The sequence below is a fragment of the Hippopotamus amphibius genome, chromosome 3 (assembly GCF_030028045.1).
Source record: "Hippopotamus amphibius kiboko isolate mHipAmp2 chromosome 3, mHipAmp2.hap2, whole genome shotgun sequence".
In the NCBI taxonomy this organism is placed as follows: domain Eukaryota; kingdom Metazoa; phylum Chordata; class Mammalia; order Artiodactyla; family Hippopotamidae; genus Hippopotamus; species Hippopotamus amphibius.
In genome coordinates, this window is record NC_080188.1 from 42190419 (window position 1) to 42217265 (window position 26847).

The window sequence follows — 26847 nt, forward strand, 5'->3', positions numbered from 1 at the left end:
TTCTAACTCTGTCAAGGAATAGAAGACCAGGCGAGGGTTTTCCTTAAGGTTTTAAATGGCTGACTTAGAAGAAGGATTTCCTTGGGTTTGTGAAGGAGATGAAGAGGGAGATTATTCTCCCATACTCAAGTGCAGGCATCATTGATGGAGAATACAGAACATTAATTTATAGAAAATAATAGAACCACATGAAGAATGTTCTGAGAAAGAGAATTATGGGCCAAAAAAAAAAAAAAAAATAGAGAGAGCCCTGTCACCCTTTGGTTTAAAAAACAAACAAACAAAAACCCCAAGACAGGCCTTTCTCAATACCCAAGAATTTAAAGAATAAGTACACCTGGATATATCTCAGGAAAACATGGAAACAACAACAGAAGCTCCAAGACACAGAAACAAAATATTTGTCAGATAAAAAATAAAAACAAAATCCTTCAGGAATAGAAAGACTGTAATAAAACACAAATTACATCATTAAATCCATTTAAATACAAAACTAAAGCTAAAGAATATTGGAAATTGTGGTCATGGACAAGATGCATAAGTTGTAAGCTTTGATAATGTTTTAATAATAAGACAGCAAATAAAAATTGAGATGCGATGTTTGAGATATGGGTTGAAAGTTGAGAAGTGATTTCCTAGTAAAAAGTCATTCTATATTGACCAAAATTGGAAACATTTAGAAAATAATTATTCTAATCTCTAATATCACTATTTGTTCATAGATTTATATGAAGTTTTTAGTAAGAATGTGTCTGATATTAAAGAAATATATACCCAAAGCCTGGCAATTCTTTTAAGCTTTTGTGAATAATGCTACAATGAACATGAGACTGCAGATACCTTCTCCATATTCTGTTTTCATTTCCTTTCAATATATACCTAGAAGTGGGACTGCCAAATAATACAGTAGTCATATTTTTAATTTTTTGAGGAGCTACCATATTGTTCTCCATAATGGCTGCACAAATTTACATTTCCACCAGGAGTGCACTAGAGTTCCCCTCTCTCCACATCCTCATCAACACTAGCTAAACCTTGTCTTTTGATGCTGGCCATTCTAACAGGTATAAGGTGATACCTCATTAGGGTTTTGATTTGCATTTCTTGATGCTTAGTGATGTCAAGCTCCCTTTCATATATCTGTTGGCCATTTGTATGCCTTCTTTGGACAAATATCTATTCAGTAACTGTGCTCACTTAAAGAAATTTGCTATTGAGTTATATGACTTTTTTTGATATATTTTGTATGTTAACCCTTTATCAGATATGCAGTTTGCAAATATTGTCTCCCATTTTGTAGGTTGCCTTTCTTTTTGTAGATCATTTCTTTTGCCATGCAGAAGCTTTTAAGTTTTATGTAGTCCCACTTGATTTTTGCTTTTGTTCCTTGTGTTGCTGGTGTCATATAAAAAAAAACCGTTGGCAAGACCCTTTTGAAGGAGTTTTATCCCCTATGTTTTCTCCTAGGAGTTTCATGATTTCAGGTTATGTTCAAGTCTTTAATCTATTTCTAGTCAATTTTTGTAAGTGATGTAACATTGGGGTCCTAATTTCATTCTCCTGCCTATGATTATCCAGTTTCCCCAGTACCATTTATGGAAGAGACCACCATTTTCCTATTTAATATTCTTGGATTTTTTTTTGTCAAATATTACTCAACTTTATATGTGAGGGTTTATTTCAGGGTTCTTATCTGTCATTTTGTCTATCTGTCTATTTTTATGCCAATACCATACTTTAAAAGTTTCTATAGCTTTGTAGTATAGTTCGAAATAGCAAGTGGGATGCCTCCCACTTCTTTCTTCTTTCTCAGGACTTCATTGGCTATTTGAGATCTTTTTTGGCCTCATACAAATTTAGGGTTGGTTTTTCTATTTCTGTGCCCCAAAAGGCTTTAGAAGCTCATTCACTCAACTCACTCTTCCTTTCCTGGCGAGGAACTCTTTCTAGCTGGGAAGTTCTCTCTTCATGCTGAGTAATGCTGGCTTGGGGATGGGATGATGTAGGCATAAAGAAGCGGTCTTCTTCATTCTATTCTCGTGTGATTATTCTCAGTGTTTTTTGTTCCACAGTGTTGCTAAAATTCCTTAAGTGGACTTTAGAGCTCTCTCAGAGATATTTTTGTTCACAGATAGTGTCTAATTGTTGATCTTTATCTGGGGACAGGGAGGCTAGGGTCTTCTATGCTTCCATTTGGATCTCTCAATTTTACTTCATTAACTTTCTCTTGTTTTAATTAAAATATATCAATAAAAATATTTTAAATTAAAAACTAGCATGATACCATTTTTATAAAATTTCTTTTTCTTCTCTATTTATGAATTAGTACAAGAAAATATCTGAAGTAGTATTTCTATACTGATAGTTGGTTATAAGTACATAAGGAGAGTTAAGTGATTTTTTCATTTTTATTTCTCTATATTTTTGTCATATTGCCTAAAGTTTTTATAGTGGTAATATCTGTAATTTTAAAGAAGTAAACAATAAATATTAATAATAAAAATATGTGAGTCTGTTTAAAAATAGCTTAGTGTCTTTAAATAAATTTAGTATTTGTTTCAGGTTGGAATCTATTGCCCAGTAACTGTAGGTGAATCTAAATGCTTTCATAGAACCTAAGAAATATAAGACAATTATATTTGATGTTAGCTATGTTCTGGAGATTATGTAAAAATAACCAGTTTAACTCTATGAAATAAATTACTCCTTTTAAAATACTGATGCTTCTCAGAAAAGAATGTACTCTATACTCACATAGGGTTGTTAATAACTGCATTCAAAGCATTAAGCAGTTCAGAACTTGTCATTTTGTGCAAGTCTAATTCAAGAGCTGCCCCTTTGGCTTTTACACGAGCAACGTTATCATGCTGATCACCAAACAAGGGAATTCCCACCATAGGGACCCCGTGGTAAATAGCTTCATAGATCCCATTGGTTCCACAGTGAGTGATAAAAGCTCTGGTTTGGGGATGACCTAAAAAAGAAAAAATATATATATACAAATATTCTAAGTTGGAATAGTTTCAGAAACAAAAAATCACCCATGACACCTGTGTAAATCATTAATTCAGTTAGGTAACATCTTCTATATAATGCTGTGCCACGAGGCCATATATAAATTCCCATAGGCTCTAGAGATAGCAGCAATTGATTATTTCAGTCTAAGTAGCAATTAATAATTCCAGCAATTAAGTCACTCCACAAACCTCTGAAAGCTTTGTGCATTTAGATGATGGAGAGTACTTGCCAGTTGGACAAGTTGTTGGGGTGAGAATACTTTAATAAACAGGACTGAGGAATTTAAGGAAACAAATGCTTGTGTGGATGGGGAATGGGAGGTGAGATGTTCAGGGTTTCAATGAGAGAATGTTGGCATTACAAGCTAGAGAGATCAACTAGGGCAAGTCCATGAATATCTGTTTAAGAAAACAGGATTTTGCACTTGATTTTTTAGTAATATGGAGCCATTCATAATATGACAGATGATGAAATGGTTTATCTGGTTTTTTTTGTTTGTTTGTTTGTTTTTTTCAAATAGTTACTGTGAGGAAATTGAAGAGAGGTGGGGAAAATTGACGCAGGTAGTCAGGTGGGTGCTGCAGTATTCTACAGAAAGGTTAATGAGAGCCTGATCTAAAGGTACATTCCTTGACTCTGATTCTGAAGAGGTAGAAACTATATCATAAGTGGGAGAATTATAAAAAACATATTTATGTTAGAGCTTGACAAAGACTCTATCCTTGAGCAAAGTCTAGTTAAGCTCCTCTGAACACTCTTTTCAACTAGTCCCTGATTTGGGGGCTTGTCTTTATCTCTGTGTTACCTGATTTTAGCAAGTATCTTAAGTCAATTTAGCTAGACTCTTCCAGCCTTGATATCTGCTCACCTTTTTAACTGTTGCCTCATCCTTCAGATTGATGCCCGATTACCCTGTCCTGCCATCAGCAAGAATATGATTAGGTCAGTTTTGCCAGAGTCCCCCCTTGTCTCTGATGGTTCCTCTTAGTAATTGTCCATCCAGTGACTCCCCTCTCTGCACTTTGGCTATAAATTTCCTGCTCTTCCTTTTTGCATTCAGAGTTGAGTCCAGTCTCTTAGACTTACTATAGAAGTCCATTCCAGTTGTAACTGCACTTATGATGATGGTCTTAGATAAAGTGTGCCTTACAGTCTTTTACAAGTGTCATGAATAATTTTTTTAACAAGCTCCAGAAGAAATGTGAAGAAGATATCAAAGTGGTTTTTTTTTTAAATAGAAATTTGTTGGATTTATTCGTTATTGAGTAATCCTTCAGATTACCCCTCATTAAGTTATGTTTAATTTTCTTCTCTTTGGTCTTACCAAGAAGATCATTCTGTGGAATCCACTCATATAGCTGGGTATTGGCTCCTAATGTTTCTGGTTTCTTTCCTGCGTATCTCCACAGAACCTGTTAAGATAAAGGCAGTTACTCTATTAGAAGATTTTTAGAACCACATCCTGTCAGAAAGAGGCAGTTCACATAGAATTAATCATGTTTGATGCCTCCAGGTAATACACAGGCCAACTGAGGCCCTAAGTGATTAAGTAATTAATGTTTTTAAACCATTGACACTACAACCATATTTTCAAATGCTTGCAACAATTCTAATCAATAGGCTATCATCATCAGGTTAATTCTCATTTAGGAAATAAAGAAGAAAAAAGACAATCTGTACCAGAAACAATTACATATTGGTGTTACTAGGCCATTCTGGTAGAGAAGATTTTTGAAACAAAGTTTTCAGAGGCAAAGGGGAGGGATTTTATTTACCTCACTAAGACATTGTTAGTGCTTTGACCTTTGTTATATAATTGGCAGTAACACTGAATCAAGCATTGCCTTTTTTATTATAGTAAAATATACATAATGATATTTATCGCTTTAAAGTATTATAAATATAGAATTTGGTGGCACTAAAAACATCCACAATATTGTTTAACCATCAGCACTATCTATACCCCAAAAGTTTTAATCATCCCTAACATAAACTCTGTATCATTAAGCAATAACTCCCTGTTCCCCTCACTCCCTAACTCCTGGTAACCTCTATTCTACTTTCTGTCTCTATGATTTTGACTACTCTAGGTAAAACATGTAAGTGGAATAATACAGTATTTGTCTCTTTCTGACTTAGCATTATTTCACTTAACATTATGGCTTCAAGATTCATGCATGTTGTAACATATCAGAATTTCCATTCTTTTTAAGGGTGAATAATATTTCATTGCGTGTATATGTCATATTTTATTTATCCATTCATTTTGAGATTGTGAATAATGTTGCTATGACCACTGGTGTACAAGTATCTGTTTGAGTCCATGATTTCAATTCCTTTGGATATATAGCCAGAATTAGAATCACTGTGTCATATGAGAGATCTATGTTTAACTTTCTGAGGAACTACAAAAATGTTTTCCAGAGCAGATATATCATTTTGCAATCCTACCAGCAATGCAGGAGGTCTCACTTCTTCACATTCTCACCAACAATTGCTATTTTCCTTTTTTTTTTTTTTTGAAAATGGTTATCCTCGTGTGTGAAGTGTTATCATTTTGTGCTTTTGATTTGTATTTTCCTAATGATAAATGATGTTGAACATCTTTCACTTTTTAATGTACTTACTATTTTCATACCTTTGGATCAATGTCTAAGTAATTTCCCATTTTTCAACTGGGATTCTGTTGTTGCTGAGTTGTAGAAGTTCTTTATGTATGGTGCACATTAATTCCTTATCAGATACATGATTTGCAAAGATTTTCTTCCAAATTGTACATGGCATTTCACTTTCTTGATATTATCTTTTGATACATAAAATTTCTTCATTTAATAAAGTCCAATTTATTTTTTCCTTTATTTCCTGTGCTTTTTGTATCATACCTAGGAAATCATAGCATAATCCAATGTGATAAAGATTTCCCTTAGGATTTTCTTGTAAAAGTGTTATAGTTTTATTTCTAAAGTTTGTCTCTGATCCATTTTGAGTTAATTTTTGTACATGGTGTAAGGTAAGGGTCCAACTTCATTCTTTTGCATCTGAATATCAAGATTTTACCACTGCTATTTGTCAAGGAGAGACTGTTCTTTCCCAACTGAATGGTCTTCACTCCTGCTGAAATTCGATTGACCATACATGTGAGGATTAATTTCTACATTTTCTTCTATTCCATTGGTTTGTATGTCTGCCCTCCTTCCAGTACCACACTGTTAATTTACTGTAGGTTTATAATAAATTTCTAGTTTCAATATTTGAAAATGTGAGTCCTTTAACTTTGTTGTTTTGGGGGATTATTTCATCTATTTGTGGTTCTTATAGTTCCATATGCAGTTAAGGATTGGATTTTTTCTTTCCACAAAAAGGCTGTTAGAGTTTTGATAGGCATTGCATTAAATCTGTAGATTGCTTTGGATAGTGTTGGCTCCTTAACCATGAATCCATAAGCATACATGGGATGACCTTCCATGTATTTAGGTATTCTTTAATTTCTTGTAGCAATAATGTTTTGTGGGGAATTCCCTGGCAGTCCAGTGGTCAAGATTCTGAGCTTCCACTGCAGGGGGCATGGGTTCGATCCCTGGTAAGGAAACTGAGATCCTGCATGCCACACAGCACAGCAATAATAATAATAATAATAATAATAATAATAATAATAATAATAATAAATGACTTTTTGCGGTTCTCAGCATGCAAACGTTTTACCTCCTTGGTTAGAGTTATTCTTAAGTATTTAATTTGTTTTGTTGTCCTTATAAATGGAATTTTAAAAATTTCATATTCAGAATGTTCACTGGCATTTATATAAACAAAACATTTTTGTGTGTTAATCTTGTATTCTGTACCTTTGTTAAGTTTGATAATTAACTCTAGCAGATTTTTGTGAATTCTTGAGATTTTCTATGTATAGGACCATGTCATCTGCAAATGCACATTGTTTTACCTCTCTTGTTCCAACTTAGATGCTTTTCATTTCTTTGTTCCGTGTAATCCCCATGCTGAACTTCTAGTATAATGTTAAATAGCGGCAATGAAAGTAGGCATCCTCGTATTGTGCCTGATCTTAGAAGGAAAGCTTTCAGTTTCCACCATTGAGTATGATATTACCTGTGGGTTTTTCAAAAATATCCTGTATTCTATTGAGGGCTTTTCTCACTGTTCCTAGTTTCTTGAGAATTTTTATCAGGAGGCAAACTGGGTTTTGTCAACTTCCTTTTATGTGTAAGTTGAAATGATCACTTGATTTTTTTTTTCTCTTCATCATACTCATGTCATGTATTATACTGGTTGATTTACTTTTGGTTAGCTACCCTTGTATAAATAGAATAAATACCTTTTTATTACAGTGAATAGTGTTTTCAATATTCTAGTGGATTTGATCTGCAATATCTTCTTTGGTATTTTAATACTTATATTTAGAAATGATCATGGTCTATAATTTGTGTGTATGTGTGTGATGTCTTTATCTGGCTTTTGTATCAGGGTGAATCTGGTCTAATGGAATTATTTAGTAAGTTTTTCTTTCTCTTAAATTTTTTTGAAGATTTGGAAAGGATTAGTTTGATTATTTAATTTTTTAAAAGTTCGATAGAATTTACCAGTGATGTTATCTCTCCAAGGCTTTTCCTCTTTGGGATGTTTTTGATTATTAATTCAATCTCAATTTAACATGTCTGTTTAAACAATGTATTTCTTTTTTAGTCAGACTGACAAATACAGAGAAGAAACTAGTGGTTACCAGTGGGGAAAGGGGAAGGGATCTTATATGAGTAGGGGAGTGGGAGGCACAAGCTATTGCCTGTAAGGCTCAAGGATGTATTTTACAACATGGGTAATATAGCCAATATTTTGTAATAACTGTAAATGGGAGTAACCCTTAAAATTTGGATAAATTTTTTAAAGTTAATTAATTTAATGATTCTTGGGTTGGTAGACATGCAATTATGGTTGACTGGAAATGTGTAATTTTTACATCAGAAGATACAGGAGACTCAGTTAAGAGTTAACTAAAAGTCAATAACAATGGAAAGGAAATTTTAAAATCCTTATAATAAAAGATTACTACAACCCTTTAAAAAAGAAATGTGTAATTATGACATAAAGCTTTATGATGCAATTGGCATAACATATTTTACTGAGAATATTTGAGGTTTAATCTAGGACCTTCATTTTCACACTCTGATACAAACATTTTTGTCTGATTTCTTCCAAGATAGTATAAGCTGATGTAATAATAATAAATATATTATCTAGTGCTATTACATAGATGAATTATCAAAGCAATTCAATAGTTGCTATAAAAATAAATTGTTATAAATGAGAAAATATCAGCTTTGTTCCATCTTCTCCTTCCCCACCTCTCCAGGCCCTCAAGTCTGTTCTCTACATCTAGTATTGACATTTATATACTACCAAATGTAAAATAGGTAACTAGTGGGAAGAAACTGCCTAACACAGGGAGATCAACTAGATGATTGCTGATGACCTAGGGGGTGGAATAAGGAGGGTGGTAGGGAGGCTCAAGAGGCAGGCTTAAGAGGAAGGGGATATGGGGATATATGTATAAATACAGCTGATTCGCTCTGTTGTACAGAGGAAACTGGCACAACAGTGTAAAGATATTATACTCCAATAAAGATCAAGGAAAAAAAAGTCAGTTTAACTAAGTCATGTTTTTCAAGATATTTATCCATGTCCTCTAGCTTGTCTAATTTTGTCATGCAACTTTTATAATATCTTTGTTTTTCTTCTGATTTTGCTGATACATAATTGACATACAGTACTGTATAAGTTTGTATAGCATAATGATTCGACACATGTATATTATGAAATGATTATCACAATGTTTAGTGAACTTCTATCAGCTTATATAGGTACAAATTTAAAGAATAGAAAAAAAAATTTCTTCAGATGAGGACTCAGAATTTACTCTTCTAACAATTTTTATGTATGAGGTACAGCAGTGTTAATTACATTTAATATGTATGTTGCATCTCTGGTATTTATTTATCTTATAACTGGAAGTTTGAATCTTTTTTAACCACCTTCCTCCAATTGCCCTTTCTCCAGTCCCCTGCCTCTGGTAACCACAAATCTGATCTGTTTTCCTATGAGTTATTTTTAATTCATTTTTGTTTTAAAATAAAATTGACCAACAACTCTATGTTAACTCCTGTTATACAGTATAGTGATTTGAAATTTATATATATTTCAAAATGATTACCACAATAAGTCTAGTTACAACATTTAAAGATATTACATACTTTTTGTCTATATTTCCCACACTTCAGTTGGCAAAATATATACATATATACGTAAAATATGTGATTATTTTAAGGTACTGATCTCTTAAGTTCAAATGCATTTTAAGAACCTTGCATTTTTACTCTTCCCACTGCTATTACTATTTTTGATATAATATTTTAAATCTTCTTGTTTTGTGTATCCCTTAACTACTTATTGTGAGTATACATGATTGTACTTCTTTTGTCTTTTAACCTTACTTCTAGTTTTATACCTGACTGATTTACTAGCAGTGATTTACTAGCCTTTACCAATGAGATTTTTCCTTTTGTAATTTTCATGTTTCTAGTTGTGACCTTTTCTTCCTCACTTAGAGAAGTCCCCTTAACATTTCTTGTAAACCTGGTTTGGTGGTGCTAAACTCTTTTAACTTTTGCTTGCTTGTTAAACATTTGATCTCTCCATCAAATTTGAAATGAGAGCCTTCCTAGGTAGAGTATTCTTTGTCGTGGGTTTTTTCCTTTCATCATTTTAAATATATCACACTAGTTTTATCTGGCCTTTAGAGTTTCTTCTGAAAAGTTAGCTGATAGCCTTATGGGAGTTTCCTTGTACATAACTTGTTCCTTTTCCCTTGCTGTTTTTAAAACTTTCTATTTATCTTTAATTTTTGCCATTTTAATTACAATGTATCTTGGTGTGGTGCTCTTTGGATTGATCCTGTTTGGGGTTGTCTCTGCTTCCTACAATTGGATGACTGTTTCCCAGATTAGGGAAGTTTTCAGCTATTATATCTTCAAATGTGTTCTCTGCCCCTTTCTCCCTCTCTCCTGCTTCTGGGACCCCTAAAATGCTAATGCTAGTATGGTTGATGTTGCCCTCATTTGTTTTGTTTTTTTTTTCTTTCTCTTGTTCAGCTTCAGTGTTTTTCAATACTTTACCTTTCAGCTCACTGATCTGTTTCTCTATATTATCTAATCTAAGTTGACTCCTTCTAATATATTCTTCATTTCAGTTTTCGTATTCTTCATCTCTTTTTCGTTCTTCTTTATATATTCTAACTCTTTGTTAAAAACTTCTAACTTCTCACTCTGTTGTTCTAATCTTTCCCCAATTTCTTTGAACATCTTTACAGCCATAACATTAAACTCTCTATCAGGTAGATTGCCTACCTCCACTTCACTTAGTTCTTTTCCTGGAGTTTTATATTTTTGTTTAATTTTGATCCTATTCCTCAATTGCCTTGTTGCACCTTATTTGCTGTTCTTTTTTTTTTTTTTTTAATTTTAATGTATCTAGTAGGTTGGTTACATTTCCTGACCTTGGAGAATTGACATTTTGCAGGAGACATCTAATACACCCAAGCAGTGCATCCTCCTCTAGTTACCAGAACTATGTGCTCTAGGGTTGCCCCTATTTGGGCTGCATAGGTCCTTCTGTCATGGGTTTAAGGCAGGAGATAGATTGGTTCCAGGCTGAGCAGCTGAAGTCTGTCCCCTGCTGACAGTCCACAATAAACATAATGGCAGGGGCAGAGAGGAGCTGAGTCCTGATCAGATAAAAGATAAAGAGATAACTTATTTCTCATTCTTGAGGTAAAGGAGACATTCTTGACTACACATGAGCGGAAAGTTTTCTCAGGGGCCAAAAAGGTAGGGGGGTGCCACCCCATAATTGGTGGTGTCCACCTTCCCATAGGCCTTTGCACTGGAATCCATCTTGGCTAAGAGATGTGCATGCACACAGGGAAGGATCCTGAATTATGCCAAATAAGGACTCAGAGCCAGGCAAAGCATGATGATTGACCAGAGGAAATCCAGAAGAAATGCCCCATAAAGTGATTTAAACTACTAGGAAGGTGCAACCCCCTGAGCTGGCCTGTGTGTGTCTATTCACACATACTTTTTTCCCTCCTAATAATTACTTGTTTCACTACTTTCCACCTCTTTGTTGAAATTCATTTCTACAAGGCAGACAAGCCAGGACCTTTTCACTAGCCACTGGCCCTCTTGGTCTAGTGACTAGAATTCAGTACACTAACTGCCGTGGCCTTGCTTCAATTGCTGGTCAAGGAACTGAGATCCTGCTTCAAGCCACTGCCAATCAAGGCCACCCAAGATCAGGCTGACTATGAGCCCTTGGCTCTTCTGAAAGTAATCCTCACCAGCCTTCAAAGCCAATGCTCTGGGTGCTTGACTTCCCAGTGCAGAATACCTGGGCTAGGTAGCCCAGTATTGGGCTCAAACTTTTCACTCCTTGGGGACAACCTCTGCTAATTTGCTCACTTGGGAATATGTCTTGACTATACTGCTTCTCCATCCCTCCTATTTGTCTCGTGATTTCTTCTTTATATCTTTAGGTGTAGAAGATCTTTACTGCTCCTCTTCTGTTTTTTCTCATCAATAGTTGCTCTGCATCTATTGGGAAAATGTGAGCCAGGGTGGGGGTGGAGGGCTTCCTACAATGGCCACACCTCCTTCATATTCTCTTATAATCTTTTTATCTCTGTAAAGACATTAGTAATCTCCCTAGGTTCATTTCTGATTTTAATTATTTGCATTTACTCTTTTTTTCTCTTTGCCAGTCTACCTAAATGTTTGATAATTTTGCTGACTTTTTCAAAGAACCAGCTTTTGACTTTATTGATTTTCTCTTTTTTTTTTTTAACTTTTTTTGTTTGTCTATCTCCATTCTAATCCTCATTATTTCTTTGCTTCTGCTATCTTTTGGATTAGTGTGTCTTCTTTTTATAGTTCTTTAAAGTGTAGTACTAGGTTATTGATTTTAGATCTTTCTTCTTTTTTTAATACATACAACTATACACACATATACACATACAACTATAAATTTTTCTGAGTCCTGCTTTCTCACCATCTCTTGTTTTTGTCTGTTGTGCTGTAAAATATTTTTAATTACTCTCATGACTTATTTCTTGACCTATTGATTATTAACTTCAATAGCAGAAAACAACTGGACTCCTTTATAGATCTATCCAACTCTTTCTTTTACTGATGTCATAAACTACATATTTATACACTGAATTCCTAATTACATAGATTAATAATTATTTTTAAGCATTTTTATTTTAAATCATTGAGTTTTTTTTTAAATTAGAGTTACAACCAAACCTACAATAATACTAATTTTTATAATTGCCTTCACTGCAATTTTACCTCACTGAAGATCTTTATTTCTTCAGATGATTTTGTGTTATTGTCTAGCAGCCTTTCATTTTAACCAGAAATTCTCCCTTTTGCAATTTTTTACAGGGAAAGTCTAGTGTTAATGATGTCCCTCAACTTTGGTTACCTGAGGATGTCTTAATTTCTACTTCATTTTTGAAGGACATTTTGCCTGATATAAAATTCTCAGTTAACAATTTTTTTTCTTTCAGCACTTTGAATTTATCAACCCACTGCCTTTTAGACTCCGGGTTTCTGATGAGAAATTGACTGATTATCATATTAAAGATACCATTTATGTGATGAATTCCTTCACTTTTGCTGCTTTTAACTCATTATCTTTGACTTTCAACAACTTGATTGTAGTGTCTTGGTGTAGGTCTCTTAGAGTTTATCCTATTTGAGTTTCATTAAGCTTCTTGGATATATAGATTCACACCTTTCATTAAATTGCAGTTATTTTAAGCCATTATTTCTTTAAATAGTCTTTCAGCCCATTTCTCCCATTCTGGGACTCCCACAATGTGTATGCTCCTTCACAGGATGGTGTCCTACAAGTCTACAGGCTTTGTTCATTTTTCTTCATTTGTTTTTCTTTCTGTTTTCTGAACTCGATCATTTCAAATATCCTTTCTTCACGTCTGTGGATGCTTTTGCCTACTCATGTCTGATTTTGAACCCTGTGTCGAAATTTTCATTTCAGTTATTGTAATTTTTACCTCCAGAATTTCTTTTTGGTCCTTTTTAAAACTAATTTCTTTCTCATTATCAGTATTTCCTTATATTTCTGCATCATTTTCTTCTCTTTATCATTGCCTTCCTGTAGTTCTTTGTGAATCTTTAAGACAGTGATTTTAGAATTTTTTTTTTTTTTATTAATTCCAAAATCCAGGATCCCTCAGAAATTGTTTCTCCCAATTTATTTTATTCCTTTGATTGGGTCATACTTTCATCTATCTTTGTATGTCTTGTGATATTTTTTGAACATTGTGCATTTGATTTTTGTAAAGTTTTAACTCCAGAAATCTGATTTGCCCCTTTGATAGGGTTTGATTTTTTTGTTTGTTTGATTGTTGAAGTATTTCTCTTTGTCATGAATCAGGCTGAGGTTAAACTTTAGGTCTTCTCAGCTCTTTTGTGAGCCTATATCTTTCCCTGAACAACCACTTAGCTTTCTGAATTCCACTGTGTTTGAGGTTTTTTTCTTCTGGCCTAATTCCTTAAAGTATGGTTCCCAAATGGGAAAAAAAGGGAAATAAGAAAAAAATAGTGCTGATCCTTTAAAACCCCTGGAAGGTGCTTCTTCTAATGAAGATTGAAACACTTGGCCAACTTCTGTGCCTACACCTCAATGATAAAATGTAATAATAAGCAACTGGAATGAAGAACCCCAATATTTGGAAGATAAACTCTTTATTGCCCACCATGGCTCCACAAAATCACACCAGGAATGCAGGTATGTTGGCTGCTATGAGACTGGGCAATGGAGGCTTTGAAATTGCTACTATTCTAAAGGGTTGAAATTGACTAAAATTAATCACAATTTCCACTCAGTCTTTCCACTGTGTGTTGCAAGTGCTCAGTTAGAGTCCAGAGTTCCAATATAGTTACTTCAGATAGTTTTTGCTAATACAGTTTTGTTTATGTAGAGAGACATGTCTTGGTGCTTCTGATTCTGCCCTGGTTTCACCCCTAAGCATTGTATTTTAATACAATTGAAAATTCATATTTTCATGAAGCTGCTTTTTTAGATTAAATATTTAAATGTGTACTGCTTCCACAAAACAATTTTTGAAAGTAATTTGGTTATGAATACAATAATTATTGTGAGCATCTGTAACTTAAAATTACACATAATTCTCTATTTTAACTAAAGCTAAGGGAAACATGTCCCTGGTAGTTTAAGAACAACATCAGTCAGTTATAACCTAGAATGGTATCAATAAAAATTATAATTCTGGGGAACATAATAAATTGCATAAATCTTTACTGTATTATTAAAGTTTTCAACTCTTTAAATAGAAGAATCATTATTTAGGAGTATTCCAGGATTCTTAGCTGTCAGTTGCAGGCTTAACCAGGGCCTGATCAAAAACCATTAAATATGAGGAAATATAGTCCCAAGGCATCCTGTGAATCAAGGCTATATTTTTAAATATATATTCCTTTAATTCTCCATCATGGAAGTTGTAACTTGTTTATATGTCTCAGATTTAAAAAACAAATAGGAACAATAAAACAATGTAAGATTACATGCAAGCCTTAAAACTTAGGCATAAAGCTTACTGATTAACAGCATGAATGATTAAGCTTTAGCTCATTATTTAAAGAAAATACTGCAATATGTTTTCCTGTTAGTAATGCCAGGTTTAAAGTAGGATAGCAATCAATTATACTGTTTTAACATTTAATAGTTTTTTCTTTATAGCTTAGTAAAATTGACAGTAACAATAACAAAAACTTTTCCTACATTTTTAAACACAATTTTAAGGAGTTCTTCATGGATTTTAAAACAGCTACCCCTCACAAATTATGATTATCTGACCTTCTGTGGAATCTGGGCAAGGGCTGATGCAATCATATTAGACTTTGCTTCTGAGAGGTTTTTGACCATTGATCCCAGAGTAAACACCACAACTCCATCTTTTCCAGAGCTTTGAACAAACTCTTCTAACTCCTGTGAAGAAAACAGTCTTTGTAATATGAAAGTTTACAATTATAAGAATAAGATGTCATATACTTTTCTCAATGTGTCTGAATTATTAGAATAATTCTGTTTTTTCATATGTTAACCATTTCAGAGTATAAAATATCACCTGAAATCATTGGTTATTAGACAAGTTAAAAATGATTCAAATTGGAAGTTCCCTCTCAGCACTTTGGAGATATGTTTGTGTTTACGAATTATTGACTACATGTATCTTTTGCCATTTGCTGAGTTCTTTACATGTATCATTTAGCTTAGATATATGGTAATCTTGAGATATATATACATTTGCAGATGAGAACTCTATCTCAGAAAGGTTAAGTAATTTTTCCAAGGCTACACAGCAGTAGCTGGCAGAGGCATTTTTCTAAGTTAAGCTTGTTGATTGTAAAGCCAATGACTATATCCCATACTCTCTATTGCTTTCCAACATCCTCTCCACATTGCTCCAAATGAAAAACTTTTGATTCCTGTTTTAAGTTAAATAATTCTAGTGCTTCAATTCATATTTAGCCTTGGATGCTAATAAGATTATCTTTCAGTTTTCTGCTGAGTCACAGTCAGTAGAATGACATACTTTTAGTGTATTTACCTTGTTCTGTTGTCTAAATTCAGTTTTTTTTCTATATTGGTTATATTTTCTCTTTTTATAAGCTTCTACAAACACATTTAGAAATGAGGTAGTCATATAACTTTCTGACCAGATAAGACATGCAGAAATAACTATAATGCATACTCTGAGGTTGGCAGTAATGTAATAGAAATATGTGGCTTTGCATTCAAAATAAAAATACCATATCTAATCACGATGAAGTAAAAAGAAATCTTTTCACCCTATGTTGAACTACTAACAAAACTAATTCAACTATAGAAGAGAAGAAAAAAAATGTGTAAGACTCTAAATGGAAAGACAGGAAAGAGATTTATATGAAGGAATTGACTCACATGATTATGGAGGCTGGCAAGTTTAATCTGCAGAACAGGCCATCAGGCTGGAGACTCAGAGAAGAGCCACTGCTGCAGTTCAAATCTGAAGGCTGTCTACTGGCAGACTTCAGTCTTTTGTTCTATTCAGGTCTTCAACTAACTGGATGAGCCTCATCCACATAATGAAGGGCAATTTGTTTACTCAAGGTGCACATATTTAAATGTTAATGTCATTGACAAATACCCTCACAGAAGTTTCCAGAATGGTGTTTGGCTAAATTTAGCTGGGTACCTGGTCTATGCAAATTGGCACATAAAATTAATCATTACACTATATTTTTGATGGATTGATTTAATATGTAAAGCTATCCATCTCTTTATATTTCTTCTCAATTACAGTAAAATTTTCTTGAAAATTAAGAAATATTTTAAAATTTATAAAGAAAAATACATTTTCATAATAATTATGAACTTTGGTAAAGAAAAGGAAATACTGGGGACTACTTCAATCAGACCATAATACATAGTACAGAAGAGGGGCTCAGGATGGTGGTGGAAGAGGAAGCAGAGTTCAACTCCCTCCCCAGAAACATTGACAACACATCTACAAGTGGAATGATTCACACGAACGGCTACTGAGCACCGACAGAAGACCTCAGAGATCTGAAAAGACAAGAAAACCTCCTCATAACAGGGTAGGGCAAAAGGAAAAGAAAAAGAAGGAATCAGGATGGGGCCTGTGCCTCAGGGAGGAAACTGTGAAGGAGGAAAGTTTCCCGCAATTTGGGAAGGCTCCTTACCAGTGGAGAAATTAGACTGGATGGAGGGGAAGTTTTGGAGCCTAAAAAGCAGAGAGCAGCAACAGCTTTGTGGAAAGCAAAATGGAGAGTAACCTGTACAGAGGATCATTACTGCCACTCTGAGATCCCCAACCTGAGATAGTCCTCTGTTGGTGAGGGTAGGGGTCTGAGGGTCGGTGCTGAAGCTCAGACTCCAAACCTCAGTCCCAGGGAGAGGACCAGGATTAGGTATGGCAACAGCCTGGGCACAGCCCGGGCTCCACCACTGCTCACTGGGAAGGGCACGGACAGCTTCCAAAACTAGAAATTCCACCAGCAGTTCACAGGACCCACCCCTGCTGACCCAGAGGGGCAGATATATCCAGCCACTGGGAATTCTGCCAGAAAGCCCCAGGACCTGCCATGCTATCCTGGGAGGGTGGGGTAGGCTTCCGTGACTGGGAAATCTGGCAGTGGCTGCCAGAACCTGCCTTTCTGTCCCGGGAGTGCACGGATAGATCTTGCTACTGGGAAGCTTGCCAATGGGTGTTGGGACCTGCTCCACTGTCCTGGGAGGGTGAGGATAACTCCCCCAACTGGGAAATCAGCCCATGGTTGCCAGGAGTTGCCCTGCCATCCCCGGAGCATGAAGAAACCTCTTGCTACTAGGAAATCTGCCAGTGGGTGATGGGATACGCCTCACTGTCCCAGGAGCCTGCAGATAGCTCCCTCCACTAGGAAATTCACCCAGAGGAGGGGCTAAAACCACAGCTGAGCCCTACAGCTGCTATGTGACTAAGGAAGAAGAGCTGGAACCTCTCCTGGAACTGCAGTTAATCTCCACTGACAGCCTCCTAATTTCAGCAACCGTAAAACATCCAAAAGGAAAACAAATGCTCTTGCCGCTGGGGTGAGTTTGGCTTTGGCAGTTGTGGGCTCCATGGGCACATACACATTGGGATAGGGACAGACCAGAGTTCGAGCTGCCTGCATAGACGCCACAGCAGACCCAGGCGCGTGACTACTGCAGTACAGGGACCTAACCTCAGTGGATGCGAGCCAGTAGCTGGGTAAAAGCAACTCCTGAGAGTCACAAGGGCCAATTGCCAGCATGCCCACAGTTAAGGGGGGGCCAAGGGCAGTGCCAGCAACAGTGTACTTTGTAAGCCTGCACAACAGGTGAAAGGAGACACAACAGAGCACATTCACAGGTGAACACCTCCAAAATAGGGAAATTCAGTGGCTTCTCTCCCAGTGGGATTGCTCCAATCCCATGTACCTTGCACTGCAGATCAGAATCACAGGTAAGAAACAGATCTGGGGACCTCTACTCCAACAATGAGGAATGAGGCCATGCCTCTGACAGGGCAGTGGAAAGGCCTTGCTCAATATCTAGGGCAGGCTCTGATCACCACACCACCAATCAAACCTCCTATCAAGGGAATAACATCACAAGCTCTGGACTAGCCTCACCCATCAGAGGGCAGACACTAGAAGCAAGAAGAACTGCAGTCCTGCAGCCTGAGGAAAGGAGACCACAAACATAGTAAATCTGACAAAATGAGACAACAAAGAAATATGTTGCAGATGAAGGAGCAAAGGAAAAACCCACAAGAACAATGAAATAAAGAAGAGATAAGCAAACTATCTGAAAAAGAATTCAGAGTAATGATAATAAAGATGATCCAAGATCTTGGAAACAGAAAGGAGGTGTGTATCTAGAAGATACAAAAAAAAGTTTAAGAAAGACCTAGAGAGGGCAAGACATAGGTGGGAACCCTCTATACTTTGTGCTTAATTTTGCTGTGAATGTAAATGTCTCTAAAAATAATGTATTAATTTTAAAAACTTCACAAATACTGCATTGACCTTCTCCTGAGATGAAAGCAATGTATTGAACAGCTGCTTGCTAGACATTGTATTGTACCTCATTCAGCATACACAAAGATGAATCAATCATTTTCCCTCACAACTGCTCCCCTTTCCTTCTCCACCTTAGTAAATGAGAATATTCTCTACTAAATTCCCATACAAAATAATAAATATAAAGGAACGACATATAGAAGAAACAAAAAGCCAAGGATTAATTCTGCAACTCTCTCCCTTAATCTCCATCTCCAGCCTATCAGAAAATCCTATTGACTTTCTGTGTAAATACTTCCTAAATCTCTCCATTCATAATCAAAATTGTTATCACATCGTAGGTTGGATCTCTATAAAATCTTGAAGGAACTATTGCATCTCTATCTCAGCCCATTTCCCTGCTATAAATCTTGCTCCATTCCAAATAATCAATAGCCAATATTTATGAAAAGATAAACTGTATCACATTACTGCTTAAAAATTATACATTGAGCCTTAATTGATATTAAATTTGAAGTAAAGAATACTTAGCATTGTCCATTTTCTTTTTACAGAACCTATCCTCTGGTCATCTCTCCAGGCTAATTTCTCTCCTTTATTCAAAGCAAACAAATCATCATTACTGAAGTTCTGCCAGGATTTTGGGTGAACCACCCCATCTCTTTTTCATCTTTTCTCAAAGTATTATAATTTCCCTACTGTGTCCATGTCTTAAACTACGTTATGCTAAATAACTTGTAGCATAAAAATCTCAGTGTCTTAAAGGAACAGCTTCTTTCTCTTACCATATATCTATTTATTGTTACACGTATTCTTTAACCAGGATTCAGACTGACAGAGTAGCTTCTCTGGAACACATGCCATTGACATCACAAAGGAAAAGAGAACTCTGGAGTATCTGGACATGACAATTAAGTGTTGGACCTGGAAGTAAATCATGTCACTTCAGCTCATACTCATTGCCCAGAGAGTGTTGGACAATTCCACTAAACCTAGGGGCTAGGAATTTTATTTTTGTCAAATATCTGGCATATTTGATGAGCATCACTAACGATTACCATGATAACGTAGTAAATGCTTTTGGTAGTATAACAGTTTAAGGTGAATAATTCCCATTAATTCCTGTGTCCAGGTTTTCAGTTTGAGGATCAAATACTAAAAATAATAAACTAGAAATCATTCCAGGAGGTTAATACTCAGAGAGGCAAAAAGAAGCACATTTAATTACCTTAGGTAGGGGCTTTGCAGGCTTGCAGTGCAGTCCTCCAACAAATTCAATATTAGGTAAGTAAGGGTATGGAAATTCAAAATCCCAGTATGTTCGAATCAACCACATTTCAGCTTTCCCCATAATCTCACATAAGGTGGTAGGTTTTCCTGAACAAAAATGAAAGATGATAGGGGAAAATGATATGTTAAGTGGACATGTTTTACATATTTTCTAAGAAAAATCTTTATAAAGAACCAATATTTGTTCTATGCAACCCAAGAGAAATCAATAGGCCTTTTCCCCTCCAAGAGTACACAATAGTGAGATTACGAAGAACCAAACACAGATTACTGTTTTCTCTTTGCCAACAGAGTCTTTCTGCTTTAGCTAAGCCTGAGCTCTATTCCATACTCAGAATCAGCACGTGCTCCTAGAAAGGAACAATATACTCAGCTGGTGATACTCAGCCTACTATGACAGAATCTCCTCCTCTTCTGGAATTCCATTTTATCTCATCCTCATTGCCCCCAAAGCCTCTGATATCTTTAATAACAGCTTTTGTTATTGATCAGTCTTCTTCTTTCCTGGTGTTTGGGAGTTTGCTGCCACAACTAATTACATTGTATCCAGAATGGAAATCTTTCAATAAAACTTTTAAAGTGATCATCTTCTTTTATACAAAATGAAAGTTCCTGTTTCATAAGACTTTGTCCTCTTTGGTGAAGATAGAGTACTGCATCATAATCTGATGGTGAAATATTTGCTATTTTGACACATTTGCTGACAAACAGTACAAAATGGGCCCCTTTCAATTGAAGTGGAAATCAAGTGAATATTAACAGAATAAGAACTCGAATTTAGTACTCTGAATTAAATCATTTTACGTAGTTGGGAAACAAAACTTCATTTCTGAATTCTATATAATCAATGAAGTATAAGGAACCTTACCCAGAATTTCGGTGTCCTTTTGAAATATGTACCCCATATCACTGATAGGAGGAAACCATAGCTATCTGGTTTCCCACCACATGGCTTTTAAAATATTTTCCTTGGTGCTCTAAGTGTGTTAAGTTTTGATTAGAAAATGTGAGAGATTTTTAACTGCCAGGAAAATCTATCTGCATAAGAGATCACAAGCAGATCTCAGTAGTTGAGGGGTTTGTTTCTATAATGTCAAAGTCATTCAAAATCCAGTTTCAGTCCCCGGACATGTCCCATTTTGGAGCCTTATTTGTATCAGTCATGGGTACAATCTTATTCTCTTTGTGAAATGCTTTATCCCCATGCCCTTTTTATGCCAGTTTTATTGAGATATAATTTAAATACCATGCAAGTCTTCCTTTTAAATAAACAATTGTGTAGTTTTTCATATACTTATAACATTGTGAAACCATCACCAGTATTAAATTTCAGAAAATTTTGCGATTCCCCATCAAAATCCTATATCCATTGGCAACCATTCTCCATTTCTCTCTCTTCCCAGCCCCTGACAACCACTAATCTACTTTCTTTTTTTATTTTCCTATTCCAGAAAAATGTTATTTCACTTAACATAAATGAAATCTTACTCCGTGTGGTCTTTTGTGCCTCCTCCTTTCACTTAGCATAGTGTTTTCAAGGTTCATCAGTGTGGTCAGATGTAGTGAGACATCTTTATTTTTTATTGCTGAATGATATTTTGTACAGATATACTTCATTTTGTTTATCCACTCAGTTGATGAACAATGGGTTGCTTTTATGCTTGGCTTCTATGGATAATGCTGCTCTGAGCATTCACGTATGTGTTTCGTGTGGATAAATGTGTTCATTTTTCTTGGTTATAAACCTAGGAGTAAATTGTGGGGTCATATCATCGATTTGCTTTCTTTCATATCAAGATAATATCTTTTTTGGTTAAATCTCCACTCCTTAGTAATCTATTGTGCTTCATACATCTTATTGAAATGAAAATATAGTAGGAGAAGTAAAAAATATAATTGATCTGGATAAAAAGATTGTGAGAAAATATCTTAAATTTGGAAATGCTATTCCCACATTTCCAATAGCGCATGTTACTTTTGATATTATGCTGGAGAATTTGTTAAAGAATGAACGATTGAAGGATTTTTTACATCTTTAGAAAAATATACCTATGTTTTATTTTGGTATTTATTATTGATTTACTGCAGATTTTTGTGTTTTGATACTGTGAAGTTAAGTGATAACTTGCATATTTATGTCTGGTTATCCCCTAAATTATGATTTTATGATTTTATTTACCTATTAGACATTGACCATTTTGTGTCTACCCTAATAATATTATCCTAACACTCTTTTTTCTCCCAAAATGTTTATAAATAGTTTCTCAAAATACTTTTTGAAACAGATGTCATCTCACTTGTTTCCTCCTCAATTATTAGAACCCATCGGTTACATAGTTTAATTAATAATTATGTAAATTATGTTATATTTTTAAATTTGAAAAATATACTTGGAATACATTGTGTAATGAAGATTCTAAATCGATCCTGAATGACAATCTATATCTAATAGCATTTTAAAATTTATGAGAGAAAATGAAATGTTTTTCTTCTATTTTATGAGTTTATTCTTTCTCAGAATATTGATATATTCCCAAAAGAACATTCTAGGTGCCAAGAGCTAGGAAAGAATCAAAGACAGAATCATATCTCATCACTAATGCTTCACTATAAAAGAGGTTCCAAAACTGAGTGTCAAATTGCTGGAACCAGAAGTAAACAAACAACTTCGATCCAGCTATAGATCAGTCACTGCTTGATCCATGACTCAGAAGATGTCATTAGGATGAGATTTTTAAGTTACCTTTTCTTTGTTTTGCCTTTTGTAGCTTGGTCTCTGAACATGGATGAGTGATGTGTGCAGCAGTTTCTGCCCACATTTTTTTTAGGGTCAGGTCTAGAGAAATAAGCACCTATTTCTGTCACAAAATGTAAGGAAAATGTTTCAATGAAGCAAGTTGACTGATCAGGTCATATGACTTTTGAACATATTTCATATTCTTGGGCAGCATAGTTTAGTAAAAGTTCTCCTGTTGATTGTGAGTTGTTGAAGAAATAATTTCCTAGAGGATATTGAGAGCAGATACTGAAAAAATGGAAAGGGCAGTGGCTATAAAACAAGAAGTTACAACTATAAAGTAAAATTTTAATTTTTGAGAAATAAACTAATTTTTTAGTAATGATATGTTATTAGAGATAAGCCTGTCAAAAATAGTAACAAATAAAACAATTTTAAGATTCATTTGAAACTGGAAAAGACCCCAAATAGCCAAAGCAATCTTGAGAAAAAAGACCTACCTGCATGCATCATACTTTCTGACTTCAAGTGAGATTATAAAGCTATAGTAATCAGATGGTACAGACATAAAAACAGACACATGGACCAACGGAACAGAATCAGGAGCCCAGAAATAGACCCATGCATATATGGTCAACTAATGTTTCAGAAAGGAGCCAAAAATACTCAGTGGAAAAAGACAGTTTTTAAAATAATTCTTGCTGAAAAAAATGAATATTCTCATGCAAAAGAATGGAACTAGACCCCGATCTTACTCCACTACAAAAATTAACTGGAAATGAATTAAAGATTACAATGTAAGACTTGAAACCATAAAATTCCTAGAAGAAAACATGGTGGAAAATTTTCTTGATATGGGTCCTGGCAATAATTTTTTAAATATGACACCAAAAGCATAAACAACAAAGTTAAAAATAAGCAAATGGGACTAATTCAAACTGAAAAGACTATACATAGAAAAAGAAATGATCAATAAAATGAGAAGGCAACTTATGAAATGAGAGACAATATTTTCAAACCATATATCTAATTCAGGGTTACCATCTAGAATATCTAAGGAACTCATACAATTCAGTACAAAAAAACAGACAAGTCAATTTAAAAAATGAGCAAAGGACCTGAATAGACATTTTTCCAAAAAAGATATTCAAATGCTAACAAGTACATAAAAAGCTGCTCACAATTATTAATCATCAGGGAAATGCAAATTAAAACCACAATGAGATATCACCTCACACCTGTTAGTATCATGAAAAGACAAGCGATAACAAATGCTGGTGAGGATGTGGAGAAAAGGGAGCCCTTATGCGTTGTTGGTGGGAATGTAAATTGGTGCAAAACTATGGAAAACAGTATGGAGGTTCCTCAGGAAATTAAAAATAAAACTACTACTGCACTCCCATATTTATTGTAGCTTTATAGCATTGTTTACGGTAGCCAAAATATGGAAACAATTAAATGTTTTTCAGTGGGTGAGTGGATAAAGAAAATATGATTATATATATTGATACAATGGAATATTTTTAACTCATGAGAAAAAAGGAAATCATGGTAAGTGAAATGTCAGACAGAGAAAGACAAATACTGTTTGACATCACTTGAATGTGAACTCTAAAAAGAAAACAAGACAAAAAAGAAAATGAACTCATAGAAACAGAGAACAGATTTGTGGTTGCCAGATGGGTACAATACATAGGGTTGGAAGGTGGGTATAATAGGCAGATGAAGGTGGTGAAAGGGTACGAACTTCCAGTTATAAAATAAGTCCTGGGAATGTGATGTACAGCATGGTGACTATAGTTAATAATACTATTTTGTGTATATGAAACGTGCTAAGAGAGTAGATCTTAAAAGTTCTCATCTCAAAATGAAAAACCTGTAACTATGTGTGGTGATAAGTGTTACTAGAGTTCTTTTGGTGTTCATTTCACAATAGTACACATATGAAATAATTATGTTGTATACTTGTGATAAAATAAAATGATTTTAAGGCAGGACAAGAAAAATTTAATATAAAATTTTATCTGTCATTTGAACCAATATTCTACCCCCCCTTTAGTGTACCTGCATTATACATTAACTAGATCCCCTTAGAAGAGAGAGAAATGCCTACTCACCAAAAACAAACAAATAAACAAAAACAAAACAAAACAAACAAAAAACAACTTCCTTCTGGTGCCAGCAGATAACTCCTTAAGAGATAATATTCCTTCCTTAATCTTATAAGGGGTCACAATGACCCACCAGTCACTTCATTGGCCTATGTAAATTGTCAGTATCTAATGTATAACACTTTGATATATAACCCTTTATCTCAAAAACTTATACAACTGAGTTTTTAACTTCTAATGGGCAGAACTTTCCTCAGAGCTTTCTGAAAAATTATCTCCTGGGTTATAATCCTAAAGTTGGTTCAATAAAAATTTGTGATCTATTTTGTATATTGACCATTGATTAATCTTTTGCTGACACCTGAAACTAATACATTGTTACATGTTAAATATATATTTAAAAAATCTAACTTAACAATATAAGCAGGGTATGCTTCCTCAAAGATATTTTAGGCAAAATCATCCTAAACACAATTATATGACATTTTTTTAAAATAAAAAATCAATTATGCAAAAGGAAAAACAAAGGGGTAAACGGACTTGTTAAAATAGAGAAAAACTTTTTGCTCATGGTCACAGCTCATTAGTTGACCTCTAATACAATTATAAATAGAACACTAACAACAAGGAAAAATGATTTTAGATTAAAAGTCTATAAACACAGTCCTTTAAAGAAAAATCTTCCTTTTCCTTTCTCTTTTCTAAGACAAGAGCAGATGAAACCAAGATATATTTATTTATTTTCTAGTTTCATGATCAACACATGACAAGCCCTGCAATCAATCAACCAAGCCTTGATAGGATGCAAAAGAAAGCCCAAGAAATAGCAGGTTAATCAGAAAGAAAGCAGGCTGTAAAAAAGGAGGAGTGAACAAGAGAGAAGTAGTCCAAGGTTATTGAAATTAAGCACACTGTCAGATTTAGATTCTCCAGATATTCCAAAAAATATTAGTAGCATGAAGCAGGATTTATGCATAAATATAGAGAATAGTCCTTCTCTGATATATGCTTAGTACTCAATCATATAAAACAAAAATAAAAGAAAAAATTAAAAAATGTTTATTATTTTTTTCACTCAAAACAGTTTAGCAGCAAGAGTATGGGACCTCACTTAAAAAAAAAGAACTTTTCTAAATTTTCATACAGTCAAATAAATACTTACGTTTTACATATGAAATAAGAAACATTATTACATGCAAATTTCTCTTACCTAAAGCCTTGCTGTAATACTCATCCCATTCTGGAAATACATAATATGAATAAACCATATCACTAGCTTTATACACTAACCAATTCACCAGTCTCTGTATAAAAGTCATGTTGTCTGTCTGTCTCGATGCACTGCCAGGAACATATGAAGAAGGCATAGGAAGTCCAGCACACAATCTCTCAATTACATTCCCGAAGGAAACCCGAAAGGAATATATAAATGGAATGTTGAGGAGTTCAGCTACCAACTCCCCGCAAAAGTTTAATGGGTCAGCAATACAGATATCAAATTTAGCTGCGTGTAGCCTGCTGAGTAACTCCTTATTTGTTATAGCACTGTCACACACTCTTTTGGCTTTTTCTAATAATCCATTCATCAATTTTTTCAGGTTTACTTGCATGTCCCACCATGTGAGTTTCTGCAGTTCAAAAGAAACTGTATAGAGATCAGCATTGAGCTCTTCCATGAGAGTTTCTTTAGTTACTGGAAGTTGGAGGATCTCCACGTTAAAGGGAATCTTGGCAGGATCCATCAGTAGGCTTGGTGAAGGTACGAGAATGGTTATCTCATGTCCACGAAGGTGGAGTTCTTCCAGAATAACTTTTAAATTAATCCAATGACTAAAATCCATAGGCCATACAAGTACTTTCCCAGTCCTTCCAGAATCAAAGAGGCATAGATGCAGCATGAGAAGGACACAAAAACCTTTCACAGTCTTCATGGTTAACTCTTGCTCAATCTAAATCTGAGCTTAAGCCAAGTACATGAAACTCATAATCCAAA

At 34.7% G+C, this 26847-nt stretch overlaps 1 protein-coding gene across 3 annotated transcripts in view; it reads right to left on the reverse strand.

Annotated features, from left to right (window-relative positions):
• The window catches only part of LOC130848202 (UDP-glucuronosyltransferase 2B17-like), a 28036-nt gene extending 1189 nt beyond the window's left edge, over nt 1-26847 (reverse strand). Inside the window, exons 1-5 of one of the 3 annotated variants that reach the window (XM_057726328.1) lie at nt 26065-26847; nt 19945-20093; nt 14986-15117; nt 4343-4430; nt 2755-2974 (exon numbers count right to left, since the gene is read on the reverse strand). In XM_057726328.1, coding sequence (XP_057582311.1) covers nt 2755-2974; nt 4343-4430; nt 14986-15117; nt 19945-20093; nt 26065-26785 — 1310 coding nt within the window. In that variant the 5' untranslated portion in view covers nt 26786-26847. Of the gene's footprint in view, nt 1-2754; nt 2975-4342; nt 4431-14985; nt 15118-19944; nt 20094-21494; nt 21752-26064 lie in introns of those variants that run through there. The other 2 variants (XM_057726329.1, XM_057726330.1) reach the window with 2 other exon arrangements.